This window comes from Odontesthes bonariensis, chromosome 24, assembly GCF_027942865.1.
Source record: "Odontesthes bonariensis isolate fOdoBon6 chromosome 24, fOdoBon6.hap1, whole genome shotgun sequence".
In the NCBI taxonomy this organism is placed as follows: domain Eukaryota; kingdom Metazoa; phylum Chordata; class Actinopteri; order Atheriniformes; family Atherinopsidae; genus Odontesthes; species Odontesthes bonariensis.
The window spans coordinates 2,712,855-2,731,815 of record NC_134529.1 but is presented as its reverse complement, the minus strand read 5'-3'; the positions used below and the strand labels follow the sequence as shown (position 1 = coordinate 2,731,815).

At 42.0% G+C, this 18,961-nt stretch overlaps 1 protein-coding gene and 1 pseudogene across 1 annotated transcript in view; one reads left to right on the top strand and one right to left on the bottom strand.

Annotated features, from left to right (window-relative positions):
- Positions 1-215: 215 nt before the first annotated feature.
- On the bottom strand, positions 216-1,840 carry LOC142375070 (5-hydroxytryptamine receptor 1B-like; annotated as a pseudogene).
- Positions 1,841-8,924: 7,084 nt separating this feature from the next.
- The window catches only part of mei4 (meiosis-specific, MEI4 homolog (S. cerevisiae)), a 37,962-nt gene continuing 27,925 nt past the window's right edge, over positions 8,925-18,961 (top strand). The window contains exons 1-3 of the mRNA XM_075459777.1: positions 8,925-8,964; positions 9,235-9,474; positions 12,441-12,922. Of these exons, the coding sequence (XP_075315892.1) occupies positions 8,925-8,964; positions 9,235-9,474; positions 12,441-12,922 (762 nt within the window). The remainder of the gene's footprint in view (positions 8,965-9,234; positions 9,475-12,440; positions 12,923-18,961) is intronic.

The following is an 18,961-nucleotide window of genomic DNA, read 5'->3' as shown; positions in this document are numbered from 1 at the left end:
ATTACTCTGTTGAACGCATATTGTTCTGAGAAGCAAAACGCTTTATTTTTTAAGCCCCAGCCAACTAGCCGGACTACCTTCATCAACACCAAAACGAGGCTGGAACTCTGCTCACAGGACGCAGCAGGGGGTAAGAAGATGTTCAGAAATGATGCTGCTGATATGGGATGTTACACAGCTTCATGTCAGAAGAGGCGAACTGTCCCTTTAAAGAGAGGTCAATCCATCATTAATCCGGTGGAAGCTGATTCTGGAGCCACTTTATCATAAATACTCCGAATATTAGAGGCTGGGGGCTGAAATATGTGTGGGTGTGATTCAATCCTGGCATCACACGGGTGACTGGGAGAGGTAATCATGTCTGGAAATCATCACTCACGCCCTGAAGCATCTGAAGCGTATCAGTTTGTGGAAAGCCTGCTTGAAATCCTCGTTTGACATGGTGTAAATGATGGGGTTGATCAGAGAGTTGAGGTACCCGAGCCAGGTGAAGATGTCAAACAGCTCCGGGTGGAAGCAGGACTCACAGACAGGCACTAGCAGGGTGTAGATGAAGAACGGGAGCCAGCACACGATGTAGGCCCCCAGGATGATCCCCAGGGTCTTGGTGGCCTTCCGCTCCCTGGCGGCGGAGATGCGCTTCTTCTCCAGCAGCGCGTCGGACACCGTCACTTTGACCTGGCTCACCGGGGAGGAGGTGGTGTCGCAGGAGGAGGTGGTGTCGTTGGTGCCGTAGTTCAGGGAGGTGGAGGACGCCACGGAGCCGGGGGAGTTGGTGATCAGGTGCGCGGAGGTGAGCCGCTTCCCCGTCTTGTTGTGCGCCTGCTTCAGGATGCGTTTGCGCGCCTCCACGTAGATCCTCCCGTAGAGCGCGAGGAGCAGCAGCGTGGGGATGTAGAAGGCGCCGAAGGTGGAGTAGATGGTGTAGAAGATGTGGTCGGTGTTCACGTTGCAGCTCGTCACCTCCTCCGCCTTCACCTGGCGCCAGAAGAAGGGCGGCAGGGAGATGGAGATGGCGATCACCCAGGCGGTGGCGATCATGCCGGCCGCGCGCCCGGGCGTGCGCTTCTTGGAGTACTCCACCGCGTCCGTGATGGCCCAGTAGCGGTCCAGCGCGATTACGCACAGGTGGAGGATGGAGGCGGTGCAGCAGGTTATGTCCGAGGAGAGCCAGATGTCGCACACCACCTGCCCCAGAGTCCACGTGCGGCTGACCGTGTAGAGCGCGCTGATGGGCATCACCAGGATGGACACCAGCAGGTCCGTGAGCGCCAGGGACGCGATCAGGAAGTTGGCCGGCGTGTGCAGCTTCCTGGACTGGTAGATGGTGGCGATGACGAACGCGTTGGAGAGCGTGGTGGCGAAAGTTATGAGCCCCAACGTCACGGCGAGACCCGCCTGCAGAGCCAGGTTTGCGTCCTTCTCCTCCGGCGTCCAGCTGGAGTTGGCGCGGGTGTCACTGGCGGAGGTGTTCAGCAGCTCCCCGTAGATCGGAGGCGGACTGACGCTCTCCATCCCTCCACCTGCCTCCGTCAGACCCCCCAGTCATCGGAGGCTGATTGGAAATCACTCAAACGTTCAGCCGCCGCTCGCGTTTCTCCTCTGCCGCGCGGTTCCATGTCCACAGTTTATCCAGCTCTCACACACGGACACATTTCTGCCTCCTCTTCCTCATCTTTTTTCATGTTGGATCAAATCAATCATGCAAACAGTCAGAGTAAAAAGGCTCTCCATCATCCGCCCATCATTTTCTCTGAAGCTGGAACCCGTTTCCAGACCTCAGCATCCGGCCGGAGGGAAGCAGAAAACTCAGCTGAGAGGGTTTCATCCGCTCCGAGTGTCTCCTCTCAACTTCACGCAGCTGAAGTCTGACTCCGCTTTTATACTCTCTGAGCCCCCCCTCCCCTCCCCTCCCTGCGTAAAAGACGCGCGCACATTCAGCGTTTCACCCGAAACGTCCTACAAACATGTTTATCCATCAATCTTTTTATTTTTATGAAACTGTATTAAAAATAGGGCTGGGCAACGATTCAAATGTTTAATCTTTAATGAGGCTCGCAGGAAATAGGCTACCATTTGCACTTGTTTTGTGAAAACTTGTAAAATCAGCTTATTTCACAACTATCGGACGTCCTGTGGTGAGATGTAACTGTGCCCAAGATGGTGTTTTTTATTCTCTATTCAGCATCTTTTTTCGCACAATATTTTTATTTGGTCTTTTTCAAGTCGTGTGACATACAACAGAAATAAGGATACTAGAAAAAACCAGGGCTGGGCAACGATTAAAATGTTTAATCTAATTAATCACATGATTTCCCTGATTAATCACGATTAATCGCATTTATACGCAGAATCCAAAAATGAATCCAAAAGTAGTGTATAGCTTTTAGCATTTAGCTTTATTTTAAATGTGCTGCCATATGAATGAAAGTGCCATAACATTTGTTGTGCAAACACACTTTTAACATCAGCATCTTTCTGTAGTTTTTATGTAGAAGCCTCGCTCCACTGTCTGTTTCCTTGAATGACTTGCTGCTATCAGTTGTGTGTTTTGCCTTTAAGTGATATTTTAGACTGGAACTACTACGCTGAGAAGACAATTCAACTTGGCAGTGTTTACAGATGACTTTGGTTCTGTCGACTCCGCCGTCTGGAAGAACTTTAAAATGAAAATGGCCGAGTAAAAGTTCCGTACCCTTCTCCATGTTTGGTGGATCCGCCGATTACTTTCTTTTCCTGTTCCACAACAGACAGCAGCAGACTTTTACAAAATAAAAGCCTGTGAGCAACAGACTTTTACAGAATAAAAGCCTGTGAGCAGCAGACTTTTACAGAATAAAAGCCTGTGAGCAACAGACTTTTACAGAATAAAAGCCTGTGAGCAGCAGACTTTTACAGAATAAAAGCCTGTGAGCAACAGACTTTTACAGAATAAAAGCCTGTGAGCAACAAACTTTTACAAAATAAAATAAATAATAAAACCTGCGTTAACACGCGATAAAATATTTATCAGCGTTAAATAATAACGAGTTAACTCGCTCAGCCCTAATTAAAAATGAACTAATTTATTCCATGTTGACTGGTTTGTAATGGGAAGGATCGTTTTGGTTTTTAAGAGTGCATCATAATCAGGGATATATTACTGTAAGTGGACAGATTTATTTTAATGTGTTATTTTAACCGTGAAAAATGCGCGAATTGTGCCAAAGTTGGTTTTATCACGGGGGGGTTGTAGGGGGTTTGGACCCCGAATACTGTGATAAATAGGGACTTTCACTGCAAACATCTCAGATGATATCACGGGCTTTTCGTTGGATGTGTTTGAGCTCATTCCAGAAGCAAAGCAAAGCTTTATAAAGTATTTAAAAGTTCTGAAAACCCCCTCAGGTTTGGCAGAAGTGGGAAGTTGTAAAGATGATTACGTCTTTTTTTTTTATGCACAAAATGAGGAAAATCACATGAGTGCTCATAGTCAGTTTTACAGTCCATTTAACAAAAGAAATGCACTAAAAGTACTCCTAAGAGCCTAATGTTTCATTGCACTGTTAGAAAAAAAAAACGTTAATTTTCTGGCAGCTGGGGCACCAAAAAAATACCCTGAAATAACAGAAAATTACTTTCTCATAAAAATACGGTTATTTTCAATAATTAAAATGCAGTTTGTAGTTGTAATTTTAACAAGATTTTTCCTTATTTTCAGGTTTTTTTTAACATTTACTTAGAAACATTTTCACATTTTAAAACAATTAAATGACCTAGAAAAATGGTAAATAAACGTATTACGAATAATAATGCTTAAATTTACAGAAATGTGCTGTTATTAGTTATTTTTGAGCACTCTTTCTGTTCGATTGGTGGGTCCAAGCCCAGGATTTAGCTTCTCGTTGTTCTGTTTTTGGTCTCCAACATTGTTTGAGGACATTTCTTTATCAGCTTCATTTGATCCTTTGTCACCTCTTACATCAGCAGGTCGTTTATATGACCTCAGAAAACCCATAAATACCTTTAAGCACTGAGTGACACCAAGTGTGCTTTCTTTCCCCACATTTCCCGTCAGTTTCCACTGTGACTTAATTAGGGTGAAATCTAACAGAGACGTGTGAGATGATGAAAATAGTTGCTTCAGGAAAGGCTGAAATCAAATCTGTGTCATTTTAATGTGGAATATGTTCAGTATCCTCCGTTCCCCTCCTTCCATCTCAGCATCACAACACCTCCTCCTCCCTGAACAGAAAGCCTCTCTCATTCCTTCAGATGCTCAGTTGGATTCTTTTTAAAAATCCCTCAGGGTTTGATTTCTACATTCATTAGCAGGCCAACGGCATCCATTACTTTCTGTTTCAGGACAAATGCAGCTTCAGCACCATGGACAGCTCCTATCCTTTCTATCTATCTATCTATCTATCTATCTATCTATCTATCTATCTATCTATCTATCTATCTATCTATCTATCTATCTATCTATCTATCTATCTATCTATCTATCCATCCATAATCCATAATCCATAATCCATCTGCAGCTCTGGGAATATTTCCCAGCATTCTTTGGGTTTGCTCCACCTTTCATTGGCTGCTGGGATGAACAGATGTTTATTCAGCATCTGCTGTAACCAGGTTACAGAAAGCTGAACACTGAACCTCCGTCAGGGTCGACCAGATAAAGAAGAAGCCAGAGAGTCGGAGGAAGAATGCAAAGCTCTGAAGTATTTAGCTTTGTCAGAGGAACACCTTGGAGGACTGAAGCTCTTATTTGTCCTGAATAAGAATGTGGGGAGACCTTGTTGTGTTGCTTTGTGTTGCCACACTTTACATCACCTTACTATGCATTAATCTGCCTCTGCCTGTGAGCTGTCATCTCTTATATGTCTTTTGGTTGTGGAAGACTATTTGCTTTGATTTGTTTTCTCTATTAATCGGCATCATCTTGGACCTCACACTTATGTAGTTAAGCAACTGGAGCATGAAAGGGGAAACTTCTTCAAGTGAGACATGTATTTGTACTTCAAACCAAAGTAGGGTTTCAGAAACTATTTAAAAACTCTCCCACCTCAACCTGAACTTAGATCATTTCACTACCTATTTGTTTCATAGTTAGACGCCTTTCAACGGAGCCTCAGAGAAGCTGCATTCGAAGGTCTTGCATCACGAAGACGAACGTTTCAGGTAGAAAGCTCAACAAACTAAACATGAAACAAAAAACAAGATGTTCTGAATAAAGTTAAATCAAATGAGACGTCAACACACAGCGCCACAACCTTTTATGCTGCTTCTTCCTTCCTCTTCCTCAGTGTAGAACCCAGTAAAAATAAGAATTATTGTCACAGGCTTTTATTCTGTAAAAGTCTGTTGCTCACAGGCTTTTATTTTGTAAAAGTCTATTGCTCACAGGCTTTTATTTTGTAAAAGTCTGTTGCTCACAGGCTTTTATTCTGTAAAAGTCTATTGCTCACAGGCTTTTATTTTGTAAAAGTCTGTTGCTCACAGGCTTTTATTCTGTAAAAGTCTGTTGCTCACAGGCTTTTATTCTGTAAAAGTCTGCTGCTCACAGGCTTTTATTCTGTAAAAGTCTGTTGCTCACAGGCTTTTATTTTGTAAAAGTCTGCTGCTCACAGGCTTTTATTCTGTAAAAGTCTGCTGCTGTCTGCTGTGGAACAGGAAAAGAAAGTAATCGGCGGATCCACCAAACATGGAGAAGGGTACGGAACTTTTACTCGGCCATTTTCATTTTAAAGTTCTTCCAGACGGCGGAGTCGACAGAACCAAAGTCATCTGTAAACACTGCCAAGTTGAATTGTCTTCTCAGCGTAGTAGTTCCAGTCTAAAATATCACTTAAAGGCAAAACACACAACTGATAGCAGCAAGTCATTCAAGGAAACAGACAGTGGAGCGAGGCTTCTACATAAAAACTACAGAAAGATGCTGATGTTAAAAGTGTGTTTGCACAACAAATGTTATGGCACTTTCATTCATATGGCAGCACATTTAAAATAAAGCTAAATGCTAAAAGCTATACACTACTTTTGGATTCATTTTTGGGATTCTGCTTACAAATGCGATTAATCGTGATTAATCAGGGAAATCATGTGATTAATTAGATTAAACATTTTTAATCATTGCCCAGGCCTATTTTTCTTACCTCCACACGAGCAGTTTATATCCAAAGAGACTGCAGGGTGTTCCCCCCTTCCTCCTCCATGTTGGACCTCCCTGTAACTACAGTAGCCTGGACAGGACAAACCAAACACTGGCTTGAAACCAGGCCTCATATCTTAAGCTCCTGGATGTAAAACAAACCAAACTTTTCAAATGTTTTCCTGAACAGTTGGGATGGGATGATGTGTTTATTAATCCTTCATCTTTACCAGCTGCAGAGATGGTTGAGGGTTAAAGCTGCTCATGAATGATGTGAGTCTGTTGGTAAGAAAACTTTTACAGCGGTCAAATTCAAACTTGGAAAAAGTTGAAGCTGAAAACTTGTTTTACTTTGGTTGAAAAACCCTCGGGGGAAACAACGTTCATTTCCTGGGTCCGCTCCCTCAGCATGTATACGATCAAAGTGAGCATGAATCATTCATCATTTCATTTCACTGTCTATGTCAAACTTGCATCCATACTGTGCAGCTCCGACAGGCTTCTACTGAGGCCGCTCAGGGTGAGTGCTGCTCCAAATGAAGAGGAGCCGATTCTCTCAGCACAAACAAAGGTAAACAAACTCAGCTTTTACAATAACTGTCTTTTAGAATAAGAAATAATGCGTTCATGTTGCAGAAAATCATCTATTATCATCTCACAATCTGTTTATTTATGTCTATTTGTGCATGTGGTTGTAAATCTTATGGAGGTAATTCTGTTATATAGTCCTTTTTGCTTGTGATAATTTTCTTTTCTTCTGAAATCATTTTTTATGTCTGTAATGAATGAAAATGTATTTTTCTGACTGTTTTGTATCTTTTTTAACCACCTTTCACTTACATTTTTTTGTTATTTTACCTCTTTTTCTGGAACATTTAATCTGTTTTTTTTAAATCTGCATGCTCTCTGGAAAAATATTTATGTTTTCATTGCTTTCTATTTATCTTTTATGGTCCATTTTCAAGTATTGGTCATCATCTCTACAGCTGTTTGTTGTTTACTTTCCCTGTGACTTTCTTTTTTAAACATCCAGTGTCTTGTAGAGAACCGCACTGTGGGAGCTGGGATAGCCTCTGTTTGTTCACTGAGGAAAAGTTCTTTGTGGAAAAATAGAAATATCTTTATAAGTCTTTTCTTGGTACAGTATTGAGGAGAAGGCTTTAAAACAGCAGTCAGACCACTGTTACCAAGGTTAAACACTTTAAAAGGCAGAAAATCTAAAAATAGAATGTAAATAATCATTTATTGTCTTTTGGAAGAAAAACTTTAAAGAAAATGAAGGTTGTAAGTTTAGCAAACGTCCAACTTTAATGTTTATCTTTCATCTGATACTTAATATGAACCACAAAAGTACACCAATACTTTATGTTTAAACCAGAGACTAAATCCAGTTTTCCACTTTTTCATCACTTTTTAAACATTTAAGTTTTGAATGTGAATCCTACACCTTATGTTGCGTGTTTAACAGCATGTTCTTCTGATGTAATGTGTTTTTTTTCTTCTATTTACTTTGATAATCTTTAATGTTTCTGGGGTTTTAGAATTGTAAATGTGGTATAAAATGTTTTTAAAAAACATCTTAAAGCCAACACAGTGTTTTGGTATTCAAGATTTACTTATTTATGTGTGTTATATAATTATTTTGCATAATCTGAAACCAAAACAGAACAAAATAAATAAATAAATAAATAAATAAATAAATGCCAAGAAGCCAAACTATACATGCTACTACGTTAGCATCAGAGCTAGTTAGCCTCGTTATGAAATGTAACTTCCTGTTTTTTCTAAATTCACAGTTCCCTTTTTTATATTTTTATTATTGAGTGTTGATAAGTATTAAATCTTACAGAGGTTATTATCCAGATATTTTCATCTATTTATTTATTTTCCTTAACGAAATATTAAAAATGTGAGTGATCCGCCGGTGACCTTTACGTGACAGTGAATTCTTCGGGTAACAGATTTCACCGAAACACCAACCAGGCGGAGCCGCTACGTTAGCTTCAGCAGGAAGACTGAGGAGGATTATCTGTAAATGCAGGGTAACTACGGCACTTCCAAAGGTAAAAGAGTAGTTAATTATTTGGTGAACAATGCAGTAAATTAACGATAATGATCTTTTGTGTTTTTGTGGTTTGTTTTAGCTAGCTGTGTAGCTAGCTGTATTTTTAATACGTGACAAGTTTAATGCTAATAGCATTGTTTTCTGTTGCGGTGTTGCCGACCAACACTTTCGGCCGGTAAACATAATTTAGTCAGATAGAATTGGCAGAAAACTTCAAATGAAAAGAAAAACGTTTTTGTAGGAGCTATTTCTAGGGTTAGTTTTTTTATTTTGGTTCTAGTAATTAGCTAATTTAATTAGCTAATTATGAGTAACTTTATTTGATTAATTTCAGTACTTTGTTAGTTATTTGTTTAGAATATTTAATCAGAAAAACGCAAGAATTCATTTTTGGACATTCATCTTCTTTTGCCTGCGTTAAACCACATCCCCCATGGTGCATCAGTAGTCTTTTGATTGTGTTTGGTTTAAGTTTAATTTGTTTTTTATGGACAAATGGCCACAACAGTTTTATCGATTAAATAGTGCTAGGTTTGCTGATGTCCGATAATGGATGGATGTTAGCCTAGCTTGAGCTAATTAGGTCAGCCCGACCGAAGCCGGACTAGCACACCCAGATAATACAGTTAAGGATCAAGTCATTCAGATATACTGAATAAATAAGTAAATATACAGGTGCTATCCAAAGTGAAAGAGGAGTCGAAAGCAATCTTACCTCAAGTGTCCATGACCTTAGACACAAACAAAGACTTCTGTTTCCTCTTCAGTAAGAAGGAGAAAGCTGTCAGCCATCCAACTTTGAACAGTCTGAGCAGCTGTGAAAGATCTGTATCTTAGAAACACCTTAAAGAGAAATGCAGCTGAAAGTCATGAGAGATTATGTCCTTAAAGAGGGAGCAGATATAACAGGAATAATAAAGGCTCCAAAACCGAACCCTGTGGGACACCGTAGGAAAGAGAAGTGGAAGAGGAGCTGTACTTAGAAGCATTTTAATGAAATCGGTTGTCGTTTTCTGCGCTCCTTCCTCTGGTTTAGGGCTGGGCCGAGCCGGGTGGTTCTTAATGAAAGTCAAAGTCTCTCTGGCAGTGGCTATAATAAAAAACAGGCCGTCCGGTATGAGCGGCCGAGAGTACGCCGAGGCGCTGGCCTCCAAGCTGAGGAGGGAGGACGCGGGCTGGAAGGAGAAGGCCCTGGGGCTGCAGCAGGAGGTGCTGAGGCTGCGACGGGAGATGCTGATCACCAAGGTGACGTCAAAGAGCTGCACGCCGGCGGCAGGTGAGTCCGTCTGTGCCGGATTCAGCCTTCTAATCGTCAGGTTATTTCAGATTATTGTAAGCCTGTGAGAACAGGAATGATGTAATGGACCTCAGATCAGTTCCAAAGAACTGAAAGTGTTGCATTTACATGTGGAAATCTCTTATGACTCATGATATTCGCTTGAGTTAAACTCTGTTTTCATAGTTATTCCTTAATATGACCGCAAATTACCTTGGTTAGGCACGTGGACCCACATTTAACAATATGTAATAATACTAATAATAATAACATAAACAAATACAAACGACTAAATAAATGATACAACGTGCTAATACTGATCTTTACATATACAACATGAATATTATTGGCTGCTTACTCCCCTATCACCGGTAAAATAACTATTTTAGGTCTGAAATTTGAGGATGAGATGACAAAGTCACATAAATGACTGTTTTGGAGGCCTGGATCGGGTTCGTGGTGTAAACTTTGGCTCTTTAAAAAGCCCCACAGCTTGTTAAAATGATATTATGATTCATTTGTCTGGAGCAGCTGGAAGAAATGTCATTGTTAGAAATAACACGGCGTATAAAACCACACAGCGGAGTAAATAACGTTGGTGGTGTGTGCCAAGGAAAACATTTCCCCCTAAATCTAACACCTCTAAGGCCAGAGGGAGACATTTAGGGACATGGGCTGTAAAAGGGAAAACTGTAGCCCATTTGGTCTGAGTAAGGAGTTTAAATCATTCCAAGTTTGACTTAGAAAGCAACACATTTGACTTTCCGGGACTGAAATACATTAAAGTTTCAGAGAAATTGGACTTTGCCTTCCCTGAAAAGTAGCATTTGTATGAAAATGCATCTCTACTCTGACTGTAGTGTCTTTTATGGATCTTCAGCAGTTGGGCAGCAACAACCAATCCTGTAGTAACTATAATTTCCCTTCAGGGTAGAAAGTGTTTCTCTGGATTTTGATGTTTATGGAGCAGTTTCAGTCATAACGGAGCAGAAACAGACGCTGGGATGTGAGACATCAGCCATGTTTCTGCTGATAGTCACTTGTAAAATGTAGTTTTCTCCCACTGTGAAATGATATTGGACATGTTGGACAGTCATCGATGGACTCGCCACCTGCTGCCTGGTGGCCTCGTGTCCCACTGAGTTTAAAAAGAGACTAAAGATCAACTTGTGCTTGACGTGTTGGTAATTGTGTTGGAAAATTGTGTCTTTTAAACGTCCTCCATTTGTAACTATCTGTTTTAAACTTCTGTAAAAATCACTTCTGACGTGTGGAGCTGCTCGCAAGGACGACAACGGTGACCATGAACTACATTTAAAGGTGACATGTTGTGTAAAACTCCTTCTTCCTGTTCCTGGGAGCAGATATCAGGGCGTCTGAGGTGTAAAACTCCTTCTTCCTGTTCCTGGGAGCATATATCAGGGCGTCTGAGGTGTAAAACTCCTTCTTCCTGTTCCTGGGAGCATATATCAGGGCGTCTGAGGTGTAAAACTCCTTCTTCCTGTTCCTGGGAGCATATATTAGGGCATCTGAGGTGTAAAACTCCTTCTTCCTGTTCCTGGGAGCATATATCAGGGCGTCTGAGGTGTATAAACTCCTTCTTCCTGTTCCTGGGAGCATATATCAGGGCGTCTGAGGTGTATAACTCCTTCTTCCTGTTCCTGGGAGCATATATCAGGGCGTCTGAGGTGTATAAACTCCTTCTTCCTGTTCCTGGGAGCATATATCAGGGCGTCTGAGGTGTAAAACTTCTTCTTCCTGTTCCTGGGAGCATATATCAGGGCGTCTGAAGTGTAAAACTCCTTCTTCCTGTTCCTGGGAGCATATATCAGGGCGTCTGAGGTGTAAAACTCCTTCTTCCTGTTCCTGGGAGCATATATCAGGGCGTCTGAGGTGTAAAACTCCTTCTTCCTGTTCCTGGGAGCATATATCAGGGCGTCTGAGGTGTAAAACTCCTTCTTCCTGTTCCTGGGAGCATATATCAGGGCGTCTGAGGTGTAAAACTCCTTCTTCCTGTTCCTGGGAGCATATATCAGGGCGTCTGAGGTGTAAAACTCCTTCTTCCTGTTCCTGGGAGCATATATCAGGGCGTCTGAGGTGTAAAACTCCTTCTTCCTGTTCCTGGGAGCATATATCAGGGCGTCTGAGGTGTAAAACTCCTTCTTCCTGTTCCTGGGAGCATATATCAGGGCGTCTGAGGTGTAAAACTCCTTCTTCCTGTTCCTGGGAGCATATATCAGGGCGTCTGAGGTGTAAAACTCCTTCTTCCTGTTCCTGGGAGCATATATCAGGGCGTCTGAGGTGTAAAACTCCTTCTTCCTGTTCCTGGGAGCATATATCAGGGCGTCTGAGGTGTAAAACTCCTTCTTCCTGTTCCTGGGAGCATATATCAGGGCGTCTGAGGTGTAAAACTCCTCCTTCCTGTTCCTGGGAGCATATATCAGGGCGTCTGAGGTGTAAAACTCCTTCTTCCTGTTCCTGGGAGCATATATCAGGGCGTCTGAAGTCACCAGCTGGTGTTAAACTGCCCCAAAAACATTTTATTACATTAATTAATTTTTTAATAAATTACTTATTAAGTATTATTAAGTAATAAATTATTATTCCTCATTTAACGAGCCGTTCTGATTTTCATTTCTGAAGTACATCACTCCTTTAGTTGACTCCGCCCCTTTCTGTTAAGCCCCGCCCAGTCACACTCCTTAAAGTCAGCATTCAGAAACTTTTCACAGTTTTGATCGATGGATCCAATCTGATTTTTTTGTGCCATAAATAGAAAGAGAAATCAGCAGGTTTTATACTGTTCTGGCCTCCAAACTGTGGGAGGGTTATCTTCTTTGTTTGGTGTCTCAGTTGGCTGTGAGAGTCCAGATCGTTGGAATAATGGCGTCCGTTTAGCTGATGGCGTTGGCGGCCCCGCATTGCACTGGTTTGTAAAACGGATATTTCTGTGTAACATTTTCCAGATGATGACAGCAGATTGGACGACATGTCTCAGGATCTGTTCGGTCCAGGAAGTTCAGAGGAGACCCCTGAAGTCCTGCCGAAGGCCCCCGAGCCCGCCGCCCCTCAGCCGCCGCCTCCTCCCAGTCATCCCAGGAGGGACGCGCTGTTTTCCCACGTCCACTTCCTCCAGTCGCTGTGCGGCCTGCAGAGAGTCGAAGGGAGCGGCGGCGGTCAGGAGGCGCTGTGGTTCAGCCCCGACGGGGACACGGCGGCGGTGCTGGGGGACACGGTGTGTCAGCTGCTGGACTGTGTTGTGGCAGCCTGTAAAGACCCCCCCGCACTGGGACCCCCCGACCTCGTCCTGAGGGCCTGCCAGGCGGCGGCTCGAGCCTCGGACCTCCTCTGCTCTCAGAGGCTGCCGCCTGTGGAGTTCGTGAGACGTGTGGAGGAGCGAGAGAGGGAGCTGACTCGGATGCTGCTTCACACCAATCAGCCCAGTGGGGTGAGTAAGAGCAAACCCTGGCTGTGTTCGAAACTGCATACTGCATACTACATACTGCATACTGCATACTACATACTGCATACTACATACTGCATACTACATACTGCATACTACATACTGCATACTGCATACTGCATACTGCATACTACATACCACATACCACATACTACATACTGCATACCGCATACTACACACTACATACTACATGCTACATACTACATACTGCATACTGCATACTACATACTGCATACTGCATACTGCATACTACATACTGCATACTGCATACTACATACTGCATACTACATACTGCATACTGCATACTACATACTACATACTGCATACTGCATACTACATACTGCCATAACCTGACAAAATACCGGCTGTTTACAATTTTGTTCCCACGAATTCGGCGCTACTAAAGCTAGCCGCAGTGAGCAACGCACTTCCGGTTATTTTCACAAAATAAAATACCCGTTGCCTTTTATCCTAGGGAAAGCAATTACCATACAATTGGTGCTTTTGTTTTGAAAACAGGAAGTGAACCTACCCTCGTTGTAGCTAGCTTGAAACTGCCGTTTTGACAGGAAATGACGATCGGCGACGTCACGTTACGTTGCATCTTGGGTAGTTTGAGTATGAGTAGTAACCTCATGATGCATACCCAACATTTCAGAGAATCTAGTATGCATCCAGGAAAAAAGTCAGTATGAGTAGTAGGAGAAGTATGCGGTTTCGAACACAGCCCATGTCTTTAATGTGCATGCATGAAGTATTTTCCTATTCCAGCAAAAGTGAGTTATTTCCACAGCCAGAGCAGTAACATCAGCAGAGACTGATCTGCTGGTTTTGTGTGTCGCGCAGCTCGTCTGAAGCCATCTTTGGAAGTGTTGAACATCCATCCGTCCGTTTTCTGTAACAGTTTAATCCAACTCAGGGTCGTGCGGAGGAATAAATGTGTAATTGGTGGTCAGTCCTGTGTTTTTATCGGCTCTGGCTCTGATCGGCATTGATGGGAACACCTTAACAGTAACACTTCACATGAAGGGTCTGAACCTGAAGCTTCTGCAGACGAGAGGTGATTGAGAGAATTAGAATAATGTAGGAAATAATCTGATTTGTTCCTAATTTGGCTGCTTATGTAACTGATGTCCGGAGATAAAGTCGTCCATTTATCTAAGAAAGTTTTATTGGCTTGTCCTGGTCCTGAGTGATGAGCTTTTTCAGCTGGATCAAAGGTTAACGTTTCAATAAGACGACGACCCGTGTCTTACACGTGTGTGGAAGTCCAGGAGAGACTGAACCAGAATTTGAACCCTAAACCCAGCAGAGCATCGGTGCAGTGACCTCAAAATTACTGCGCTGACCTCCATCCTGTCTGATAAATGATTCTGCAAAGCTTGAAGGGAAAGGTGTCTGCGGCGGCTGTTGGAGGATACAAAGGCTCTGAATATTTCACTCTTATCGTTAATTCATTTAAACCGTTTAGATTTAGTTCAGGTAGAAAGTTAACAAGCACTAATATTCAGTTAAATCCGACTCCGATTAAGGCGAGACGCTACAGGTGAATAGGGTAATATTTTAAAATAATAGATATCACCATGAAACTTCTTCGGTTGATTACTTATACAAGTATGAAAAAAAAATGTATTACAAGTTTTAGAAATTTGTATGTTAAATTATGCATTATCTCATTAGATATGCGCACATTTGCATATATTTCCAGAAGATAGATCTGAACATATGATAAAGCCAGGTGCAAAATTCTTTTTTCATTTTGTTTACACACAAAATGAAAAGAAAATTACAGAGGGATTTCAGGATATCTGCTCTCATTTCCTAGGAAATCAAAATATGCTGTCCATAGCCTAAAAAACATTTTTTGCCATATTTCTTTATTATAATGTCACATATATCTGGCCAAGAATGATTTATCAACAAACCCTTCTGTAAATATCTCCAGAATACTGCTAAGTGTATAACTGGAAGGTTTGGTGTTAGTAGGTGCTCCATAGGCTGAGATATTGATACTGGAAAAATACAAAAACTGATTTTGAGAAAACGGCATTTAAAGATTTAAATAGGGGAATTTAATACATTTGTATTGGAAACAATTGCTCCGAAACAGAATAAATGTTCAGGCCCTTAGTAATACTAATATTTAATGAAATAATCTTCTTAATAAAGAATACAAGCTCAATACGATACAATAAAAGATGGCGTATCAATTCATAGAGACGTGCGACATGTATGAGCAGCCTCTGTCATTAACTCCGTTCGGTTTCCTAACGACAGTTTACGGTCAGGTGTGCTGCTTCCCGATGGTTCATCAGCTGATCTAATAGATTTTCTTTTATTGCATCTTGCAAAGCGCAATTGTTGCTTTCTTTTCTTTGAAAATTGAAAAGTTGAAAGTTGTTATGGGGCATTTTCAGAGAGTCCACCACGTGATGCGTCTGAGCGAATCACGTTAGCAGAAACGAGCAGCAGCCAATGAAAGAATACCTTTCAGACCTTTTGAAACTCCAGCAAATGAGTTAGTGTAGTTTTCTGCCTCATCGAACCCTAACCCTTCATTTCATTTTAAAATTCAATTTAAGGTTCCAATTAAGCTGGCATATCCATTCCATTTAAGTCTTTTAAAATGACTATTTTGGTTTTCCTTCTGTTGTTTTTAATCCTTCACCTTTTACCGCTGAGACTTCTGCATTTTTTCAACTTTTTAATCAATTCTTAAGTTCTTCCAATAGCTTGAAATCATTCCACTCTTGTCTTTTAACATTCAAATTCCCTTAAACCCTTCATATATATAACATATACATATAAACATCTTATTTTTAAGACTTAAGACTCCTGCAGTTTTTTCCAGTAGGTTTAAATCATTCCACGATTGTCGTTTCAACTTCAAACTCTTTCAACCAAGACTTCAGCTACTGTTTGTTCTGCAAAACTTTCACTATTTTCAGCTTTTTTATATAAATGTAAATGTACTTTATTTATACAGCCCATTACAGACAATCCTTACGATGTACCAAAGTGCTTTACAGCAGGTAATAAATAAAGAGAAGAAGAAGTAAAAACAAATAAAAACAATAAAAGAACAGTGAAAGCAATACAACAAAATCAAATAAGATAAAATAAGATAAAAGTGTCATCATACTACTGGATATTAAAAGCCATCCTAAATAAGTAGGTTTTTAGCCTGGATTTGAAGATTTTATAATGGTCAGCTATCCACGTTCAGCTTTTCATAATTCTCACTGCTGTTTCGCAGGAACAGCTCTTTCTAGTTATTTATTATTTTACTTTAAATTTATTTCTTTATTTTATATATAGGCATATTTATTTTTTATTACTATTATTTATTTATTTTTTCTATTATCCTTATTTCTCTTGTATGTCCTACACGACTTGAAAAAAACCTAATGAATTGTGAAAAAATAAAAGATGCTGAATAAAAAAACACCATCTTTGGGCACAGTTACATCTCGCCACAGGACGTCCCCTGGGTATTATCCGATAAAGTTATGAAATAAGCTGATTGTACATGAAGTTTTCACAAAACAAGTGCAAAAGGTACCCTGTTTCCTGCGAGCCTCATTAAAGTTTGATCGTGTTCTGTTGCATGGAGGCAGCAGAGGGTTATTGGTGTCTCTGTGAAGCGCGTGCTGACTCGGCTGGTTTGTGTTTCCCAGCAGCAGTTGGGAGTTTGCGGACAGATGTAAACATTGATTGTTGCTTTACTGAAAACTAAACAGCCCGTGAGGGAAAAGCTTTCCTGCAAAAGTGCTTCAGCTCATCGTTTTCATTTTGCTGATAATTTGTCTTATTGAACGTTCCTTCTACAGAGAGCTGGAACCAGAGAATAATGTTTTCTTTAGAAGGTTTAATGAGCTTTGTTGTGTTGGCTCACAGTCAATCTGTGGTTTTAAACTCTTAGCTGAGTTGAAGGTGACATATTGTGCCTTTTTATGCCCTTTTTAACAATTTGACATCATTTTCTGAGCTCTTATTGAGATCTGAGACAGACTTTGGTGAAAATATCTGTTGGTAAAAGCCCAGTGGCTCTCAGCCCAAGGGACATTGCGGTGGAACAGAAAGAAGGATTATTACACCTCAGACGCCCTGATATATGCTCCCAGGAACAGGAAGAAGGAGTTTTACACCTCAGACGCCCTGATATATGCTCCCAGGAACAGGAAGAAGGAGTTTTACACCTCAGACGCCCTGATATATGCTCCCAGGAACAGGAAGAAGGAGTTTTACACCTCAGACGCTCTGATATATGCTCCCAGGAACAGGAAGAAGGAGTTTTACACCTCAGACGCCCTGATATATGCTCCCAGGAACAGGAAGAAGGAGTTTTACACCTCAGACGCCCTGATATATGCTCCCAGGAACAGGAAGAAGGAGTTTTACACCTCAGACGCTCTGATATATGCTCCCAGGAACAGGAAGAAGGAGTTTTACACCTCAGACGCCCTGATATATGCTCCCAGGAACAGGAAGAAGGAGTTTTACACCTCAGACGCCCTGATATATGCTCCCAGGAACAGGAAGAAGGATTATTACACCTCAGACGCCCTGATATATGCTCCCAGGAACAGGAAGAAGGAGTTTTACACCTCAGATGCCCTGATATATGCTCCCAGGAACAGGAAGAAGGAGTTTTACACCTCAGACGCCCTGATATATGCTCCCAGGAACAGGAAGAAGGAGTTTAACACCTCAGATGCCCTGATATATGCTCCCAGGAACAGGAAGAAGGAGTTTTACACTCAGACGCCCTGATATATGCTCCCAGGAACAGGAAGAAGGAGTTTATACACCTCAGACGCCCTGATATATGCTCCCAGGAACAGGAAGAAGGAGTTTATACACCTCAGACGCCCTGATATATGCTCCCAGGAACAGGAAGAAGGAGTTTTACACCTCAGACGCCCTGATATATGCTCCCAGGAACAGGAAGAAGGAGTTTTACACCTCAGACGCCCTGATATATGCTCCCAGGAACAGGAAGAAGGAGTTTTACACCTCAGACGCCCTGATATATGCTCCCAGGAACAGGAAGAAGGAGTTTTACACCTCAGACGCCCTGATATATGCTCCCAGGAACAGGAAGAAGGAGTTTTACACCTCAGACGCCCTGATATATGCTCCCAGGAACAGGAAGAATGAGTTTTACACCTCAGACGCCCTGATATATGCTCCCAGGAACAGGAAGGAGGAGTTTTACACCTCAGACGCCCTGATATATGCTCCCAGGAACAGGAAGAAGGAGTTTTACACTCAGACGCCCTGATATATGCTCCCAGGAACAGGAAGAATGAGTTTTACACCTCAGACGCCCTGATATATGCTCCCAGGAACAGGAAGAAGGAGTTTTACACCTCAGACGCCCTGATATATGCTCCCAGGAACAGGAAGAAGGAGTTTTACACCTCAGACGCCCTGATATATGCTCCCAGGAACAGGAAGAAGGAGTTTATACACCTCAGACGCCCTGATATATGCTCCCAGGAACAGGAAGAAGGAGTTTTACACTCAGACGCCCTGATATATGCTCCCAGGAACAGGAAGAAGGAGTTTTACACCTCAGACGCCCTGATATATGCTCCCAGGAACAGGAAGAAGGAGTTTTACACCTCAGACGCCCTGATATATGCTCCCAGGAACAGGAAGAAGGAGTTTTACACCTCAGACGCCCTGATATATGCTCCCAGGAACAGGAAGAAGGAGTTTATACACCTCAGACGCCCTGATATATGCTCCCAGGAACAGGAAGAAGGAGTTTTACACCTCAGACGCCCTGATATATGCTCCCAGGAACAGGAAGAAGGAGTTGTACACCTCAGACGCCCTGATATATGCTCCCAGGAACAGGAAGAAGGAGTTTATACACTTCAGACGCCCTGATATATGCTCCCAGGAACAGGAAGAAGGAGTTTATACACCTCAGACGCCCTGATATATGCTCCCAGGAACAGGAAGAAGGGAGTTTTACTGAATATTTCACCTTCAAATGACCAGCAAGTATCAAAG